At 43.6% G+C, this 20,774-nt stretch overlaps 1 protein-coding gene and 1 long non-coding RNA gene across 4 annotated transcripts in view; one reads left to right on the forward strand and one right to left on the reverse strand.

Moving 5' to 3' along the window:
- Positions 1-6,863, forward strand: part of LOC126952565 (uncharacterized) — a 55,196-nt gene extending 48,333 nt beyond the window's left edge. The window contains exon 6 of the long non-coding RNA XR_007724953.1: positions 6,756-6,863. This is a non-coding gene — a long non-coding RNA (uncharacterized LOC126952565). The remainder of the gene's footprint in view (positions 1-6,755) is intronic.
- The window catches only part of SASH1 (SAM and SH3 domain containing 1), a 287,896-nt gene continuing 268,153 nt past the window's right edge, over positions 1,032-20,774 (reverse strand). For all 3 annotated transcript variants that reach the window (XM_050787296.1, XM_050787295.1, XM_050787297.1), the window contains 7 exons: positions 19,695-19,864; positions 18,679-18,888; positions 17,769-17,919; positions 12,226-12,339; positions 8,414-9,567; positions 6,873-7,004; positions 1,032-4,742 (listed from right to left, as the gene is read on the reverse strand). In XM_050787296.1, the coding sequence (XP_050643253.1) occupies positions 4,479-4,742; positions 6,873-7,004; positions 8,414-9,567; positions 12,226-12,339; positions 17,769-17,919; positions 18,679-18,888; positions 19,695-19,864 (2,195 nt within the window). In that variant the 3' untranslated portion in view covers positions 1,032-4,478. The remainder of the gene's footprint in view (positions 4,743-6,872; positions 7,005-8,413; positions 9,568-12,225; positions 12,340-17,768; positions 17,920-18,678; positions 18,889-19,694; positions 19,865-20,774) is intronic.

A 20,774-nucleotide genomic window follows, 5' to 3' on the forward strand; every position in this document is an offset into this window, starting at 1 on the left:
CACTCCAGACCAGGCAACAAGAGCAAAATTCCCTCTGAAGAAAAAAAAAAAAAAGTGAAACCTACATTAAGCTTCCTTTAATGAAACCCACCTTATTCTATCAAAATTTAAAACACACACATAACTTTAATACAGCAATTCTACGTGCTAAGTGATATAGGTATAGGGATATCCACAATAGCTTTTTCTTCTACAACAGCAAATGGTTGCACTTTCATAGAGTACCGGTTAAATAAATGACCTGCATAATAGAATACTATCCAGCCTTTAAGGGAGTGGGAGAGTGTTGACATGGGAGGACCTCCAAGATGTATTAATTTAAAAGTACGGTGAATAGCATGAAAAATCTGCTCTCATTTCTGTATGGAGAAATACATATGCAATTATATTTATAAATACAGAAGAGTTTCTCTGAAAAGATGGACCAACACTAGTTATAGCAGGTCGCCTGTAGTGAGGAATGAGATGGCTAGGGGGAAGAAGAGGGTAATTTTTTAAATTGTTTCTCAAATGTATACATTACCTCTCAAAATTTTTTATTACAAACACCCTCTTCTATTAAAAATGTGCCTTTGTATCAATTGTGGTACACTGAAGTTAAAAATGCATTATTGTCAAGTTGATTAATTTCTAGACTATCCAGACCTAGACTTGTTTTTTCCTCTCTTTCTCAGCAGAAGATGTGGGTGGTGTTGTCATTTAAGTGTATAATACTGAGCAAGTCAGTCATCCATGTGGACTCAGATTCTTCATTTGAAAGTGATGATCTTAGACTCAAGATGAATTCCAAAAAATATCTTGCTGGTCTAAGGTGCTATCATTATATAACTTGATCATGCATATTTGAAAATAAAGCAATAAAGTGACAAAGAGAATCTGGGTGGATGTCAGAGGGTGAGTTCTGGTGATGGCAGAATTGTAGACAACTACAATTTTCCCAATATATTTCATCGTTTGACCACTTTATAAATTCCCTTTCATTTCTACTCCATTCACCTTTAGAATACCCAAGAAACAACAAAAAAGGCATATTCAACTGAAGAAATTTATTTACTTTTTTTCTAGGTACATAGATGACATAATTATAGACAAGTTTTGATACATAGGAAAACCCTCTGTCCACCTCTCTTTATGCTAAATGAATCATCACAATAATTTTTACAATTTTTAAAACAATACACAGCTTTCTTGGGCTGAAGCAATTGCAAGAACATATTGGTACTGGTATATTACAGCTACTTACAATGTTTTTAAGAACAGCAATGGAGAAAAATAAGTTATTTAAATATTGATTTCATATACAGAAAGTGCAATGTTGTTAGTTGTTATATAACTTGCTCGACAGTTTCTTTTCTCTATCAATTTTAAATCAAGGTAACTTGGACTCAGACTATTCTATTTTTTTCTGAAAATAATACAGTACACACATGGCAGCAGTGACTTGGTGAGCTGACCTCTTTTGCTGCAGTTATGAAAGCAAACTTTACTATGTCAGGAACTGATTTCCAATAGATTAGTAATTTCCAATTTCACCCATACCTGGGGGTTCAGGACAGAGAAAAGGGCCTCTAACTAAGGCAAGGCCATGAAACAATATCTTAGTTATCTGGGTACGTAAATAGTACTAGTTGGAGCTGACTGCATTTCCTTCCAGACAGCTTTGAAGTGAGAATCATACACAATGGTATGTGTAGCTACCTGAGCCGAACTGCCTTTCCACGTTTTTTTTGTGCTTTCCAAAGACAACAATTTTCACCATTACTCAAAATTCTGTACCAAATGCAACTGATTAAAACTGGATATTGCCGAAGCCTACCACCTGTTCACTAACATCCACAGGCAGCCTCAATCCACCTCAGTCAAACGTCACACCCAAACATTCAGCTTTTCTCAGACCAAATTAAATGTTTAAAGAAAAAAAAAAGACCAAACGCTAAATATATTTTTAAAATATTTAAACAACACAATAAAGTAAAAACAACCTCAGACCCCTCAGACTAGACATTCCCACTGAAAATTCTTTGTGGTCCCTGAATTTGATTTTCTATGCAAAGGCATTGATTTCCAAACAAGAGTGATAAAAATATGGTTTGGCATTCTCAAAAAACTCCAGAAAGTTCCCTCTTCTGCTGTGACTTTCACTTAAATGAAAATCCTCCATTGAGAATGAATTAAAACTTGGAAATTCACATGAGATTTCTCCCTCTCCTTTGTTGTCTCTTACACGACTTTTGTGTGTTTTTTTGCTCAGCTTAAACAATGACAGGATCTGTCCAAATGTCCAGCCGAGGTATTTTGGGAGCAGGAAGAAAAGCCTGTCTGCAGCACCCGCCTCCACCACAGCACGTGAAATGCATTAACGCTTTAGCTATACGAGAACCCTGCAGCTTCTTACATTGCAAATAGGCTAGGCCACAACCCGAGAGGACAAACATGAGCCGTTTTTAAGAGTTCAATAGAAATTTGGCAGCTTTAGCTTTTTATTCTACATTTCCACAACTTCTTCACAGGGCATCTTATAGAAGATGAAAATTATTAAAGAAACATGCATTCTTTTTTAAAAATGCATACTAATGCATGAAAAAAAATACATCACCTGAGAATGTCTTTTCCCTCAGAAACATGGATCCAGACATAAGCAATATGCTAAAGATGGCTAATTTATGAAATCACTTCCCCTCCAACCCAAGGGAAATTATTTGTTTTAATAAGTAGATGAAATATTATAAAACTTTCAATCAAGGGCTTGTGGTCAAGGTGTTTATATTATAAATGATTGCCCTTTATATTTTAGATGATTGCATTTGATGCTTAAAATAGTGTTCATGATAAGAATGTAAAGGAAAATCATTTTGTAAGCAATGGAAACCTTAATAGTTTGTTAAAATTTACTGTTTGCTAGAAACCAGACACTAGACTAAAAGAGGTTAGAGGCCAGGCGTGGTGGCTCCCACCTGTAATCCCAGCACTTTGGGAGGCCGAGGCAAGTGGACCACCTGAAGTCAGGAGTTCAAGACCAGCCTGGCCAACATGGTGAAACCCCGTATCTACTAATAATACAAAAATTAGCTGGGCATGGTTGTGGGTGCCTGTAATCCCAGCTATTTGGGAGGCTGAGGCAGGAGAATCACTTGAACCTGGGAGACTGAGGTTGCAGGGAGCCAAGATTGTGCCACTGCATTCCAGCCTGGGCAACAAGAGCGAAACTCCATCTCAAAAAAAAAAAAAAAAAAAAAAAAAAGAGGATAGAATGTGCTGAAATCAGTTGTAAAACAATTTAAAGTAGCAAATACTTAACACATGGCTAATGTGGTTTGTCTGGCTCCATACTGAACCTTTGTTTAAATTAAAAGAATTACCTAAATAAAAAAAGAAGGATAATGGTATTAGTTGTAATACTGAAAAGTCTTAGAAAACATCTTATAAATGATTTCCCTTTTTAAGAACATGTTCCTGAAATATGCAACCTCACAGTGACCTTTTGCAAAGATGATCCGTTAACTGAGGACTGAATTTTGGGATGGACATGGTCAGGATTCCAAGTCAATACTGCAGCACAACGACTCACACAGTAATGGTAACGATACTAAACTGGTTAAAACAAAAAGCAGTTACTATGAATACAGACACACACACGCACGCATGCACGCACACATACATGATATCTTTGTGAATTTCAGATAGTTTTGTACTAGATTTGTAGTTAGCTTAAAAACCAAAAACCAACATGAAGTGTGTGGCTGATGAATACCTCTACAAAATAAGCCATGTTAAAATGAGACGATTAGAAAAGCCCACTTTTGCTGGAAACATCCCAGAGAGGTTAGATGTCCGCTGAAGCTGAAGATGTGGAACTACTATGGTTACAGGGTTGTGGACACTAGTTAGATAACTGCTTAAAAGCTTATATTAAGGCAAATAAAAGCTGATTGCTAGAAAGCAATTATGAAAATGTCTCTTGTTTATCTAAAGAAGAACAGGACTTTTTTTTCCTGGTGCAGCCAGATGTTCTAACTTTTGAACAAATGAGCGTGGTCAGTAATGTACAATAACTCTCAAGTCTGTTCCTTTGGCCTAGCTAAGCCCGTCTGGCCCTCGGGCATCCTGCAAGATGACAGACAGAAGGGCAAGGGTACTATCAGAAATGGAACAGGCTGCCCCCACTCCTCCCAGCCTCTACCAGCACTGGAGACACAGCATTCGCAGCCAGTTGGCATCTTGGTTCTTTCGTCTTCTGAAAATAAAAATAAGTGCTTGTCTTGTCTTTGGAGGTCAAAGAGAACCGCACTAATTTCCTTGAGGGGGCTTTTCTGGAGGAGAGGATCCTCAGTCCTGTGCCAAGGTTTCACGCTGTTTGGCTGCACGCCAGGCTTTTCTTCTGGATCTGGTCTGCACGTCCAGAGATGGAGGAATTGCATCAGCATCATATGCACAGTGAAAGGGTGGCTCTTGTCCAGAGAAGCCCATTCTGGGCCTGGCTACATGGCCTCGGGGCCTGGCGGCAGTTTGAAGAGTCTGGCTGCAGATAGGAGCTTTCTTATGTGTCTCTCCTCTGTGATGCCGGCCTCCTTTAGGCAAGTGTGGGACAGAGAAGGCACCTGGCTCAGTGTGCTGAAGCCCGCGGTGGAGAGGGTGCTGGCATACATGGGCAGACCGATGGAAATGAGCCAATCTGACACAGACGAAATGCATCCAGGAGAGACGGGCTTTCGGCAGATTTCCGTGAGTCCACCACTTGGAATCTGGATAAATTAAGAAAGCAATATATGATAGAAACGCTTCATGTGTCATCGGAGGACTGCTTCGTGTATGTCTAAAAGGAACAGCACTGAAATACTGCATTGCTAGACTATTATCAGAAAGCAACAACGTAGTGAGTGTCAGAGATCAAGACTAGCAGGAAAAATTCTTCTCTAAGATGAAACAAATCTTTAAGGAAGTGTTCCACAAGGTTCTCGAAGGTGTCTGGAATGAGATCAAATCCCATTTATGTATCCAAGCCTCCAAACTGTAAGCATTAACATATTCTGCTATTTTGTTTCACTGTGGATATGCTCTTGACAAGAGCCCTAAGGTAGTCTGAAGGGACAAATCTGGGTGATCGTGTGAAAAGTAGCACTCAGTGGGTAGGGTTTTTATAAAGGAGACTTTCCACTGTAGTTTGAATCTATGTTAACCAGAAAATTACATATTTAGTCAATGCGGTTATAAAGAATTTAAAATACAATATCATGGGTTGGCTGGAACAGGGAAATGGATGTTTAACCTTGACTACTGGGTATATAAAGGGCCTACACCTTTCAGAAAGGTGATTTGCTGACAAGTGTGAAAATCTTTGGGATTTTATACAGTTTTGATGAAGCAAACCCTATACCAGGAATATATACTCAGAAATTAACCTTTAAAGTCTACAAAGGTTTATTAACAAGGATGCTCTTCATTACATTTTTTAAAATAAAAGGTTGGAAAAATCTAAATGTTTTAACTATGAGACTCAATACTAGAGTACACTGACCTACTGGAATACTTTGAAATACAATAGCCATCCCCCCTTATCCACGGTTTTGCCTTCTACAGCCTGAAAATATTAAATGGGAAATTCCAGAAATAAACAATGTGTAAGTCTTATGTCGCAGGTCATTCTGAGTAGTGTGAGGAAATCTCATACCATCCAGCTCTGTCCCACCTGACAATCATCCCTTTGTCTAGCAAATCCACACTGTCTACACTCTGGGCCCCGCAGTCACTCAGTAGCCCGTGGCCATCAGATCGACTGTCGCAGGACTGCAGCACTCACGTTCAATCACTCTTATTTGGCCTTATGATGGCCCCAAAGTGCAAGAGTAACATGCTGGCCATTTGCATGTGGCAATGAGAAGCCACATTCAAAGTGCTTCCTTTAAGTAAAAAGGTGAGAGTTCTTGACTTAATAAGAAAAGAAAAAAACATCGTGTGCTGAGGGTCCTAAGATCTACAGTGAAAATGAATCTTATATCCATGAAATTGCGAAGAAGGAAAAAGAAATTTGTGTATAATATATACAGGGTTTGGTACTTGTCAAGCTTTCAAGAGATCCACTTGGAGGTCTTGGACCATATCCCTCATGGATATGAGGAGACTACTGTATTGATAATATCAATTTTTTTTTTCTAAGTAACAGAGAAACAGATTCATGATCTGATAATAGCAAACAATCAGGTTTCAATACTATACATTTACTATTATACATGTGCAGAGAAATGATTAGACAGAATTTTAATGGACAGGTAAAAATTGTGTGTATTTATGGTGTAAAACGTGGTGTTTTGATAATTGTGGAATGGCTAAATCAAGCTATTTAACATATGCATTACCTCACACACTATATTTTGTGGTGAGAACACTTAAAATCTGCTGTCCTAGCAATTTTCAAGTATACATTGTTATTAACCGTAGTCACCATGTCGAACAATAGATCTCTTAAAGTTATGCTTCTAACTGAAACTGTGTCATTCAGACGGATTTTATTTTATTTCTTAAGAGATGGGGTCTCACTATGTTGCCCAGGCTGGCATCAAAATTCTGGGCTCAAGCAATCCTCCTGCTTCTGCCTCCTGAGTAACTAGGATCACAGGTGTGCACCATCATGCCTAGCACTAGACGGATCTTTAAAAAGTTTTTCAGTGTTGGGATTACAGATAATTTTCATTTTTTTTTCTTTCTGAAAGTGTATTTTTAAACATTTCTAGGCTGACCATGTATTACTTTCTCCCCAGCTGTCTCCTTTCCATAGCTACGCAAGCCCTTGTCTACTTGGCAGTTGTGAGTATGCTCATCACTAAGCGTGATCACTAAATGTGCCTCAGGAAGCTGGAGAACCGTGGGCTGCTCACCGCCATGCGGTGCTGCTTCCGAAGCTGCTTCACCCGGATCTGGTCCATGTTGATGGCGACGTCCCTCTCAGGCTGATCCAAGTCCTCTGCGTATCTCTGCACCAGGGCTTCAGGAATCCCACAGCGGCCATGCTGCCAGGGAGAACAGGAATGTGGCATCAAGGGCATAAGGATTTTGTTTTTCTTTCCCTAAGATACACCACATATAACGTAGGGTCTCACTGTCGCTTAGACTGGAGCGCAGTGGTGTGATCATGGCTCACTGCAGCCTCAAACTCCTGGGCTCAAACGGTCTTCTCGCCTTGGCCTCCCAAAGTGTTGGGATTACAGGCGTAAGCCACCGCGCCCAACCCGAAAGTTTTAATTTGAAATGAATATATTTTCTTTATTGGCCAGGATAGATGCTTCAGAGAGAGTACTTTTACATCTTTATCTTACAGTACTGATGAGCTCTAGGAAAGTGCTCTGAAGCACAGTTAAGGCAGCACACAGTTACTCTACACTTTTCAGGCCAATGCCTTCACCTCAATCGGATCATTTTGCAAAATACAATTCCTCTAATGTTATGGAAGAGAGTCTTCTAAACTGCAGGAGGGAAGGGCTAACTTCTACTTTACAGATACTCAACTGTTTGCGCTTCATCTGCTACAAGTTATACCACCAGCTTGCTAGGCCAGCATTTACTGTATGGTCATTCTCACTACTTTTTATTTAAAGACATTTACTCACGAAATATCAAGGAGGGTCAGGGAGGTGAACGAGGATCTTATTCTAAGGCATTCATTGTCACGAGAATTTTATAATAAAGGACTCTCAGGAATGCATCCTAATAGGACCTGTATTTCCAGGAGTAAAGTACAGCTGTGTCTCTTAGCATCGCTTTGTCTTTGGAGTCACTTGGTATTGGTAGATCTCATTTTTTTTAAAATGAGAAATAATTTTTCATTATAGAGCTAAATGATTTTGGTACAATGAGGGATTTTATATTATCTTTTTCCCACTACCCATACAGATAACTATAATACAATGATCACATCTGAATAGGGTTCTATAATTTTCAAAGTATGTCCACATTTATTTGCTTCTAGTAATCCCTCTAAGAGGTCTTCATGCAGGTTATTTTTAACCTTGGTTTACCTACAGAGAGATGAAATGGGAAGGTGTCAATATCTGAACACATGCATGTCAAGTACGGTGTGGACACGTGGATTCAGGTGTCTGCTGTCCACTAAACCATCCTTCTCGGAAGCCAGTCTGCGTACTAATGATTCTCCCTGCGAAGTAGAGCTGCCAGAAACTAAAAGGAAACAAGCAAGAGCGAAACAAAGAAGACTCCAGAGAGGCTGTATTTTCATTTAATCTGGAGCCTGCGCTCCCTGTTCGTCAGAAGCTGCTGGCTGTGGATCATTCATTCCACTCTCTCAGAGCGGCCCATGCTACTGGGCTGGCTACCGGGCTGGCTTCAGATGTGGGTTCATCTCACCTGGCTGCCTGCCTTCTACAAAGGCCTGTGAATGTGGTGGGCCCAGGACCTTTGATACCTTATCAGAATACGGCTCCTCCGTGAGATCGATGCCTTCGGCATGCAGCTTGTTTTCAGTAAGCATTTCCAGATCCACTCCCCGGGCACAAGAGACCTTCCTGGTCAAAGCCGGGCCCAGCTTCACACCGTGCTCCTGGAGGCTTGTGTTCTCGGGGAGCTCTGAGAGCCAGGGGGGCGGCCTTGTGCTTGGTGGGCTGCCAGGCGCCTGCCCTGAGAGAGGCCTGGGAGCCAGTGCTGGGGGACAGTCGCTAGGGCTGGTGGGGCTGGTGGGGCTGCCCCTTTTCACTGGCAGGCAAGGCGCATCGGGACTGGGGAGGGTCCCACCGGGGCCCATGGGAACAGGGTAGAGTCCATTAGCAAGGCGTTCTCTGCTCTTTTTGGCAGGAACAGGTGGAGGCTGTGATGGAATTTTGGGCTGCGTTCTTGCCTCAGGGACCCTCTGCTCAGCATCTACCCCTTCTTTGGTGCCCAGGGGATGCTGTGTTCCTTCAAACTCGTGTCCTATTCTGTGGCCCTCCAGAGGTGTCCTTGCTAAACCGTGTTTAGCTCCAGGAGGCTGAGCATCATAGTTTCTGGGCAAACACTGAGGGGGTGACAGGCTGCGACCAGAGGCTGCGATTGAGCCCTCCAGTTTCTTAGTTGTCAATTTCTGAGGTTCAGAAAATCTCTTGCTTTGGGTCAGTAGCAACGCATTGTCGACAGCAGAGTCTCGCTCCAGGGGCTGGGCCTTCGTCGAAGAGGCAGTCATCTTCTGTGGCACTTTGGGTACAATCTGAGGGGGCGGTTCTGTCACCTCGGTAGGCACGTCTTGCTCAGCACCAGACTCTGCTTGAAGGTCATCCAGGGAATGGGATCGAGGCCAAGTGTCCACAGTCTGGGGGCCCTCGAGGGTCTCACAGCTCCGGCAGATGGAAACTGGGAGGCTTCGTCGGTTTTTATTCAAACCAGTCACACCAGGTGGGTCACAGCTCTTGGACATGTCTGGGGCGAGGCCACCACCCAGCCTGCCCTCCTCCTGTCCCTGCTTCAGTGCATCCCCTGATTTCGTTAAAGGCAATGTTGGGTAATTGCCCAACTGGTTTCTGCTAAAAGACTTCAAGTTGGGCTCGGCGGATGACTTGGCAGATAGGAGGCTAGCTTTCCGAGTCTTGCCTGTGAGACAAGGGAACATTTTACAATCACATTTTAAAAGCAAATCAATCAAACAGATGCATAAAGGTGTGCTAACATAATTGAAATCTCCAACTCCCACATCCTATTGTTCAATTACACTAAAGACACAAAATCACCCTTTATGACATTGGGTGATAGAGGGTTATTATGGTTCCATTTTTATTTTTAGAAAGAATTCTTAGTCTTATTAAAGAAATCAGGAAGACTGAAATTAATTGGGTTACATGGGAAAGAAATATGCTGTGTCAAGCAGTAAAATAAATCTTGGCTTAAGTCTGTGCCCAGCTACAATTGATGTGGAAAGAGGATGATCATCATACCGCATGTTGATGGCATTTGTTGGGCGAGCACAATTTCTCAAGGTCATGATGGAAAAGGAGAGCTGGACTGAATTTCAGAATAGGTTCTAGAAATGGTATCCCCTACAGAGTGATCAGTGAATGCTCAAATCCCACCTTCCTTGAGGCCCCTCCTTCTAATAAACGTATCCTAGAAACAGTCAACCAACCTGGGCACAGACAGGTAGACTTATGTGAGCACTTTGCCAAAGAAAATCTACAAAATACTGACAAAGGTTTAGGTCCCAGCAAAGCAACAGTCCTGGTTACAACGGTCAGACTGATAACTGAACTATCAACCAGACATAATCTACTTATCTGACGACTGGTAATTGATATTTAACTTCTGCTGTTGGATATGCTTTGCCTATTCATGGGCCACGCAGCGTGCTGAATGCTTTGTTCTCATCAGTACTTACATGCACGTGCGCGCACGCGCACACACACACACACAGATTAACTGTCCCTTGTTACATTTTTGGTTAATAACATGTTTGTTGTGTGCTTTGACCCTGTCCACCTGTATGTTCCACAATGATAAACACCAAAATGCTACGCATCTGTAGGATATTATTGTTGTTACATAAAGATCATCAGCCTAGTGCTACTACTGAAGATATTGACCCCGGTCCTACTTTTCATTATTAGAAAAATCATCACAGATAAATGAAGAAACACCTCTTCAGAAAAAAAAAAAATCGCATCAAATTTTAAAAGTAGGTTGAAATAGAAAATTATTAGAACCTCTTTAGCATAAATTTTAGGAATATGACTTTCTTTTCCCTTGACTCCCAATATAAAACTATATATATAAGTTCCATTTTTGCATTCCGCATTATGTTAGAAAGATCTCTGAATTTACTTTATGTTCACAGTATGGTTTACTAGCCATCTAGTTCTTCAGCAGGTACACATGAATTCATTTGGGCATGAAATATTCTGCCAGTGATATCTGTGAGATCCTTACCAATCACCAACAGTTGGGGAAATTAATTTCCTGGAAAGTTTTGGATATGAAAAGGTTATTAAGAGAAAAAAAAAATTCTTCAGAACTTACATGAGCTACACAAGGATTCTGACATTTACTGAAACTGAGGATGTACTGGGATACTAGGTGGGTTTTGTATCCTGTCTTGATATATTCAGGCTACCTGAATATTATATATAGTCTGGGGAGAACTACTATCTTCCCAAGTTGATAGAATAGGAGGGCGTCATGGCTCAAATTCTGAGGGCCCCAAGATGCTTCTTAGAATTGGAATTAGAGTGAGGCAAACAAGGTGCCCGGAGGACACACTCTAAGGAGGTGACCGCCCAGAGCCACATGAGTGCAGGGCTGATACCCGAGAGTGAGCACGCTTAGGGTTTGCATCCTAGACACCCACTTTCCTTTCCTTAGCCCTAGATCTGGTGCCCACAACGGCTCTCAAACTATTTTTTCCCATGATTCCCAGTAAGAAATACATTTTACATTCAACATGTAGTACACACACACATGCATGCACACAAGCGCAAACACACACACAGACATAACTGAAACAAGGATTACAAGTGACAGTGCTAACAATACTAACCCTTTATCTTAGAGGATGCTCTCTGATATTTTGTATTCTATTTTGTCTTACAAAACTGCTGTCCATGACCCACTAAACTGCTTTCACAACCCACTAATAAAGTACAGCCTGGGAGTTTTAAAAAGTTTGCTTTAGGAGGTGCTCAGCAAACATCTTAACACATGGGCTACTACATAGGATTCCAATGGCTGCTAAAAACTATCAAACCCAGGCATTTTTTGTGACGGCCTTCAAGAGTTTGACAGTGATTTAGGTGACGGTGGCAGCGTGAGCCTCTTACCACTGTTTCTCATCTTGCTACATTGGGAATTCTGGGGTCACAATAGGAAACCACAGAGCCATCCATAGTAACGTTTTGCCCACCTGACCCCATACCACTTAAAACTCCTCTTCTGATGGATGGTCTACCTGGCACACTGTTTTCCTCATGGACCTAATAGCTCCCAACACTCCAATGTTGGTGTTTATTGCGTAAAGAAAAGGGCATAGGAGACACACAATTTAGGTTTTACGGCTGCAGGTATTTTACATGGAATTTATTAACCTCACCCAGCAGCCAGGAGAACAGATAGGGAGGCTAACTTGGACTAGAATGGTATAGAGGTCAGAAAGGAAAAGATGATTGCTGAGTGCATGATAGGAATAGAATCGTCCTTTTGCAGAAAATCGTGCTTTGAAATCAGTAATTGTCAAAGCAGGTTCCCAGCAACTCATGCTGACACTACCGTTTTCCAGGTTCTCACTGCTTTCGTAGCATCCTGAGTCTCGGGGTGAGCATCCACTCAGGCCCTGGCTGTCAACGAGCAGCTTCTCCTGGGATCCTGACTGGTCGCTGTTACCTAGAGGAGAGAACACAGCACGAAATCAACAAGGGGAGTGAAAAGCAGAGATTTCAGAGTCAACAGATCTCAACTTTATCCTCAGATACTGCCCTGAGCTTTTGGAAGAGAACAATTTATCTTAAAATAGATGAGATCAAAATGAACTAGTGGGATCACAACTTTTCTTCCAATAAAGTATTCATTGCACAAAGCTAAGTTTGGAGAGAGCACACAGTTGGAATATGTTGACACCTTTTAAGTTACGCAAACAGAAGCTTTTAAGTTACGCCAACTCCGGCCTTGGGGCTATGAGGAAAGGAGAAAGGCAGAGTGCTGTTTCGGCAGTGGGGCTCCCAGTCCCTTCTGAGTGATGGCACCATCGAGGAGAAGCAAACAGAGAATAAACGCCCCATGCACAAGGTGAGATTGGGTCATACGTTTTTTGGAGATGTATAAAACTTGTGCTGGAAGATAGTTGTGTTGCCGACTTTCCAAATTTGGGAGCTAATATTAAAGTGTCAAATGAAATAAATTTTATTAGCATTTAGGAGCATTCTTAGCCCTCAGGGACATGCGCTGAGGGCTCTTCTATTAGCTCAGCAAGAGTAAGGCTGGCAAGACGAGGCACAAACCCCAAAACTGAGGAGAGGCCAGTGGCAAATCTTCTTTTATTTTTGTTGTTTGGGATAAGTTAGTGGTTGCTCTTTCTTTTCTGCTTCTCCCTTTGTCTTGTGCCAGCACACTTCTGTCTCCTGCATATAAGTAAAAGCTGGGGAAAGCTTAGGAAACCCTCGAACTTGGAAGCTGAGTAACAGATACATGGTTGCTGGTATAGATAAATGGATGACCGAAAGCTGAACGTCCTCATTCCGAGTGGATAAAGAAAATGCAGTGCCTCTATATACACCATGGAATACTACTTGGCCATGAAGAGGAATGAAATAATGTCCTTGCAGCAATTTGGATGGACCTGGAGGCCATTATTCTAAGTGAAGTAACACAGGAGTAGAAAGCCAAAATCCACATGGTCTCACTTGTAAGTAGCAGCTAAGCTATAAGCACACAAAAGCATACAAAGCGATACAATGGACTTTAGAGAGTCAGAAGGGGAAGGGTAGGGGGAGTCTAGGAATAAAAAACTACATATTAGGGACAATGTATACTACTCAGGTGATGGGTACAGTAAAATCTCAGAATTTACCACTATATAATTCATCCATGTAACCCAAAACCACTTATACCCCCAAAGCTATTGAAATAAATAAAAATAATAATAAAATAAAGGAAAAAAAAAAAAGGAAGACCTCATTCTAAGGAAGGCTTTTAAAGAGAAGCATCACTATTTGTCAATTGAGCCTCAACAAAGCTGGAGGAGAGGAAAAAATCAAGAGCAGCATCAGACACTTCTGTTGAGTGAATCTGCCCCAAGGAAATCACGTGGAAAGCTGTGAGGGTCTTCAACAACCCAGAAGTATCAGCCGGCATGTTGTAGAAAGGGCACATGGAGCCTTACATGGGACACTGAGGTTACACGCAGATCATCTTTGCATTATTATGCAAAGTGCTTGGTCACATAAAACAGAAACCAAGAAAACATTTTCTACATAAAATAGCTAGTTGCAGTGATGAATCGCTTTATTTTCCTTTCTTTTCATCCCCCACCAACTCCCCCACTCCAACCACATACACAAAGAAAAAAAGAAATCAATAAACCAGAAATGTGATGCCTTTTCTCAGGTCATCAAAATAAAAATGTGGGGAGGCGGAAGGCTCTGGCAGCTCTCCAGCTGTCCATTCACCACTTCCTGCTTGCATTTCTCACAGGGAAAGCATTTTACAGCCCCAACCACAGCAGAGATCGTGGCAGTGTAAGTCCCTCAATTAGAATCCCAGATTAAGAGTGCTACTTTTAAAATGACGAATGAAAAATCAACTAATTGGAAGCACAAGAGCAAATACTGTCCCCCCGACCGCCTAAAAGTGGAACATTCTAGAGCGATGTCCTCACTGTGTGGAAGAGCCTGTGGCTTTGCAGTGGCCTTTGTTCTAGCCTAGCATGTTATTTAGAAAAATGATGCTTATAAAATGAGGGCTTTGCGCTATCCATTACAACCCAGGGAGAGGAGTCAGTGTACTCTGTCCCTGGTGACACGGTTCAGTGCACCACAGCGGCCAAAACAGACTCCAGAGTGCTGGCCGGTGGGAGGAACACAGGAGACCTGCTCCTGCCGCAGCATGGAAATGTGTGCTGTGCCTGCATATCTGGGGACCCCAGCCTCACCAGACACAGCAGGATACCTGAAATTATTTTGGAGAGGGAGGGGATCCATCTGTCACCTGAAAACCACAGCTCTATTTATAGACCCATGAGGCATAAGGAAGGGGGCTAGAATCACTGTCTTTATTAGGGAGAAGAGAAAAAGAGGTGAGGTGCCTCTCCTCTGTAGTGCAGAATCAGGACCATGACCTTTTCCCACACTTCTTAGCATTGGTACAAAAGATACTAGGTACAAAAGATAAGAAAGAAGATGAGCTAGAACCCTGAAAATTCTCATAGTCAAATCACAGCAAAGTGCGAGGTTGTGAGGCTGAAACCCCATTTGAGCATGACCTGAACTTTGACCTGAAGGGGCTCTGCTTGGGCTAAGCTCTCTCTGCCTCCAGCCTCACCAACCCTGCCCCCCTCCCCACCCCACACACACAGGGAGAGAATATGCTGAGACACCTATGAATATTCCAACATCAAAAGGCAGTGGTACCCAAGGGCACATACCATTGCCTGGGGAGCAGTTACCTTGGGAAAGAAGAGAAGGGAATGGGAGTCTCTGAAAGCAGGACTTTCCATGGGCTTACGCCATATTTCTTAAAATGTAAGAAATGAAGAAAATATGGCAAAACATTAACTTCAGCATGTACATGTGTACGTTTGTTTTCTTTTTCCCTGTACTTTTCTGCATGTTTGAAATAATTCCTAAATTAGAATTCTTATACAAGTTATCATTTATACTTAGAAACGGCTAAGACAGTACACTTTAGATTATAATGTACTTTACAACAAGTAAAAATTCTTTTAGCAATTTGTAAGACACTTTCATTTGCCACACCGAAGATGGTGGGTCTGGGCTTGGTGTAAGGAGCAGCCATCTGACAATCGGAGTCTTTTCCCAGTGGGGTTCCCATATGAAGGCTGGCATTTTTCCCACGCTTTGAGGGAGGCTGGACAGGTGTGACTTCCAAGTAGTGCTGGAAATGTACTTTTTGCTCTCAGTGATGGCTAACCTAGAAACCTTTCAAGATCCCTACATATCTTCAAAGATCTCAATAGACCTCTGCATCTCTCTAGTGTACAGAAGTTTGGTTTGACAGAAACCTACCATGTTTCTCTAAGTTATCAGTTAGAGGCACTACTTCTTAGCCATGATGACTTTAACTGTGTTGGATGTAAAATCCTATAATGCTAGGAAAAGTCTGGACCCTGCCTCTTGGCACTGATGGCTACCTCTGGAACCTTGAAGCCTTTGTTTTGGAACCAATAAAAGGAAGCACAACTTCATATACCAGGGAAGTTCTAAACAACAGAGCAGAATAGATCCATAATGGAATGTTTGAAGAGGCAAAGAGGTCTTCTTCACCTTCCAGGTTAGCAACCTGATGGATAGCCATACCCTCCTACAAAATGCTCCCTGGTACAAAAATCTCGGGATGTGATCCCAGGAGGAACGACAGGTCTGAGCCAACATGGCATGGAAGAATCTAAGCACAGATTCCTGCCTTACACTCAGGAGTTAGCTTTTCTCCTCCAAAGCTGTGGAAGATGAAGGAAATGTAATGGAGAGTACGTATAAACCAGTTGTTGGTTGCATGTGGAGGCTCACGCCTGTAATCCCAGCACTTTGGGAGGCCGAGGTGGGCAGATCACCTGAGGTCAGGAATTTGAGGCCAGCCTGGCCAACATGGTGAAACTCCATCTCTACTAAAAATACACAAATTAGCCGGGTGTGGTGGTGCATGCCTGCAATTCTAGCTGCTCGCGAGGCTGAGGCAGGAGAATGGCTTGAACCCGGGAGATGGAGGTTGCAGTGAACCAAGATTGCGCCACTGCACTCCAGCCTGGGCAACGAGAGCAAAATTCTGTCTCAAAAACAAAACAAACCAAAATAAAACAACAACAACAAAAAAAACCCAGCTGTTCTTGGTGACTGAGGAAAAGCAAGTGGGCTATGTTACTCGGCAGATGTGATTCAGGACAACAGATGATTTAATATTGATTCATACTAATTGAGCTGGTAGGCTACACCAGTTACTGTGCAGGCTCTTTACACACAACCTGGCCACAGACCCAACGTGTCTCTTGGGAATCAAATACTTAAAAAAATGTTAACACTGCCCTTTATAAAGTGATATTAACTATGAATCACAATTGTCTCCAAATCTATCCCTGAAGGCAGCCTGTTTATCTTAGGCTCAGACATCTATCTGATGGTGTGTGTTTCTCTAGCTTATCAGTTCATTTAGAGGGACTGCCTATTTAGCAGAAGTGAATTTCAACTAATGACACTTGCTTCTGTATTTCTCAGGCCTGATACATTTCAGTAATGTAAAATTCTTTTTTCCACCATTAACCATGGTTTTGGTGTGTCTTTCAGCAACAGAAATGCTATTAGCTACTGATATCCCTGAAGCAGAGTCCTTGAAGGAAAACGCATTTGAATTCAGTAACTAGAAAGGATACTCCTTTAAGATGAACGATTTCAGGAATATTTCTGATGGCAGATTGAAGAATACAGAGCAAGATAAGACTGAGTTAATGGAGCTAAGGATATGGTATATTCAAATAGACTTCGTAAAAGCTGTGAGCTCACCGACGATTCTGCTCACAGGCTGTAAAAATAAGCTGTCATTTAGGTTAGGAATTTGCAAGCCAATCGATACGGAATTCTCTGTTCTACATATTCACTGGGGAGAGACATCTCCTCCTTTAACGAAAGCTGATGAGTTTCATTTATTCACAAACCAGTCTATTCAATAAGAACACAACTCCTCGTGTGCTCTGAGAAGCAGTCAATCCTTAGCTGGGCGAAAACCTCCCAGCTGGTCAGTCGCTTTTGTGCTCAGCTGTCCCAATGGCCTGCTGGAGGCTGCACATCTCAATAGTACTGCAAGTGGAGTCTACCCAAACTGTAATTCCATTCTTGCAGACGCTTGGTACAGAATCCTCTTCAACTATCACCTAGAAACATGCCTGGAAAGGCAGCGGCGGCACAGGAGGTTTTCTTTTGTTCCCATGTCTGCCCTGGGAATTTACGTCTTTGTGCAATTTGACCTTGGCTTGTGAAATAAGAGGACAGAATAAGCGACTCCAGGGACCTAAGCACATACTGGCGGCATACGTGGGGCCTGCTGTGGCGGACCTCACAGGGAACACCTCTGTGTGTTCAGGGACTTACTGTCATACTCTTGTAACAGCTCCACCGCTGTCAAGAGAACAGCTCTGTGTTCCGGGTCCCTGATATTTAACTCATCCAAGTCTTCCTCCTCCAGCAGCTTAAAGGTGTCCAAATCTTCATATCCATTGAACAGGAAAGTGGGCATGTGCTCCTGTGAGAGGGAGAAGGAAGACAGAAGGGAGTCAGCCAGCCCAGCCACGTGATAACACCGCCAACAACTAGCCTGCAACCCCCACACTGTTCTCATAGTCATCTTCATGCTAATCAAAAGATGAGAAAGTATCATTTGCAATAGATCCTGAACATCCCAGTCCTCTGGCTTAGTAGGCAAGCAGGGTGTTTTATTAATCATGGATTAGGAAGATGTACATTGCAGGCTGTGATGGATTCCGCAGGCTTGCACTATAATTGTACTCTTGATAAGAGCTAATTCCTTTACCTCCACAGAGCCCACAACAGAGGAGACGCCTCCTCCATTTACAGAGTTATTAAAATCCAGCATTTAATTCCTCAGGATCAAGAGTTTTGCAAAGAGGAAACGTAATCTCTCATTGCAGACTCACACTAGTAGATGCTGGGAGTGATGGTGGGAGGGAGGTGGGCATGGCGTTTCCTCGTGGCCCCTGTGGAGCTAGCTGTGATCAAGGTGCCAGGAGTTTCTGCCTATAGCTCTTCCAGCAGCAAGGTTGGATCTGGGACTTATGCTATCACCCATAGCTGAGGTCAAGGGCAGTGTTAGAAAACTGGTAACTCTTTCTGTGGAATGGATGCTGATCACAGTAACGAGCCGACCTTACTGGACCACACAGATCAGCCCCAACCCTACCCTAAAAATGCCCTCCCTTGCTCAGTGTAGGAGAGAAAAAGGCAGTGAGGTAGTAGCATGTGACGAGAATCCAAAGCGACTGACTTTTAGGTTAATCCGATCCAGGAGATCCTCCACAGACTTGGGCTGGGGCGGTCTTCCTTTCCGCCGCCTCCGGGTGGGGCGCTTGGGCTTCTCCTCGTCCTCGCTGAGCACGTCCACGTAGATGAACTTGAATGTGCCGACTTTGTTGTTCAGCAGCCCCATCCAGGTCCCCATGGGCGGCTTGCTGATGATATCAATGATGTCTCCTTTCTGTGGCCCAGGGAGCAAAGATCTGTCCATTAGGTACATTCCACGAACGTACCGATCATAAGTCTGTCAGATACACAGGTCATGCAGAAGTGAAGATGCCACAAAGGCCAGAATCGGGGTCCCACAAGTCACCCCTCTGAGTGAGCCGCACAGGATGTGACTGTGAGCTCAGCAGAGGCCAGACAGGTGTCTCTGACTGTACGGAATTCCACACAGGCCCTTGGTCACAGCCCCTCCACCCTCTTGCCCTGCAGAACCAGGGGTGCCTGGGGTGCCTCTGGTGCCCTCAGCCAGGCTGCCCACCTGGCGCTCCGCACGTCTTCCCTCCTCAGAGGGCTCCCACTTCTTGGAGAAGGCACTTCCCACCTGTCCTACCCAGTGTCAATTCTGGCCCTGTCATGGCTGCACACACTTGGTGGTGGAACCCCATCTGTCCCATAAAGGAATCTCTGAGCACACAGAAGGCAGAAATCTTTCTTCAGACGGAGAAAACATAGAAACCACGTGTGTGGAGCAGGAGCTGGTGGGGAGAGCGAGGGTGTGCAGTAGGAATTCTAGAGGGAAGCTGAGGTCAGAGGGGTGAAGTGATGATAACCCAGGGATTAACACGAGACCCTCCCTCGGCCGCGAGGGCTGGCTGGTTCTTGTTCTGTTTTTCACTACAGAGGAGACCAGTGATCGAGGTAGCCAAGATACTGTCCCGTCTATACCATAGTAGTCCAGCATTCAACAGTAAGGAGGAAAGAAAGCCTCCTAGAGAAAAGGAAGAGCCCAGTTAGCTGCTCTGAGGCCAGGGAGAGACATACCTTGAGCTTGAGTGAGTCTGTGTCATAGGGACTGGGGGTGAAGTCGGTGTGCACCCTGGCACGCCCGCAGAACGGGCCTCGGTAAGGCGGCTCTTCGTCATCCCCATCTTCTGACTTGACGCTTTCCCGGTTGCTGGCTGAGGAATCGGTGGTGCTCACTGTTTGACCACCTGTACAGGAAACAGAGGAAGAACAAGGGTAGATACAGATTTCCCACCCAGCAAAGCAGAAAGGTATTGAAGGTAAGGCAGATTAGGAAACGAAGGCCCAGAGAAAGGAAGCATTGAGCCACAACCCTCTGTCAGGACCAGGGCAGGGCCCAGTTATGAATTCTCCGAGTGGTATCCCTCAGTTCCTCACTGGACAGGGGACTCACAGCAAGTTACCCTCAAGACCTGGGAATCCATGTGGCACCGAGGCTCCCGTGTGGAGAACACTGCAGGACCAGTCACCAGACTCTGCTCTGAACATTTGTGACCTCTCAGTGGTAATGCACACTCTTTCGAACCATTTTACAGATGAGGAAACAAATTCAGAGTGGTCATATCATGTGCCCAAAAGGGTAAGAACTTAGTGGTAGGCTTAAATTTGATCTCGGGGCACGGTGGCTCATGCCTATAATCCCAGCACTTTAGGAGGCTGAGGTGGGCGGACTGCTTGAGTCCAGGAGTTCCATCAGCCTGGGCTACGTGGCAAAACCCCATCTCTGCAACAAAATTAGCCAGGTGTGGTGGCATGCCTCTGTAGTGCAGCTACTCGGGAGGCTGAGGCAGGAGGAGGATCCCTTGAGCCAGGGAGGCGAAGGTTGCAGTGAGCTGAGCTCACAACACTGCATTCCAGCCTGGGAGACAGTGAGACTCCATCTCAAAAAATAAAATTAAAAATAAAAATAAAATAAAAAGTTGATCTTTTCCTTCCTACCATTCAGCCAACTCCAACTACCATTGGCCCGAATGTATCAGTCACATATAAAATTCCCTCCCTTCCCCACACCCTTTATTTCGCTGGTCACCTGCATGTGCTCGTCTCCCTGGCTTATCCCCCTGCTCTCTAGATCCTTCTTCTGAGATGCTTTCCCTG

Source organism: Macaca thibetana, chromosome 4, assembly GCF_024542745.1.
Source record: "Macaca thibetana thibetana isolate TM-01 chromosome 4, ASM2454274v1, whole genome shotgun sequence".
Lineage (NCBI taxonomy): Eukaryota > Metazoa > Chordata > Mammalia > Primates > Cercopithecidae > Macaca > Macaca thibetana.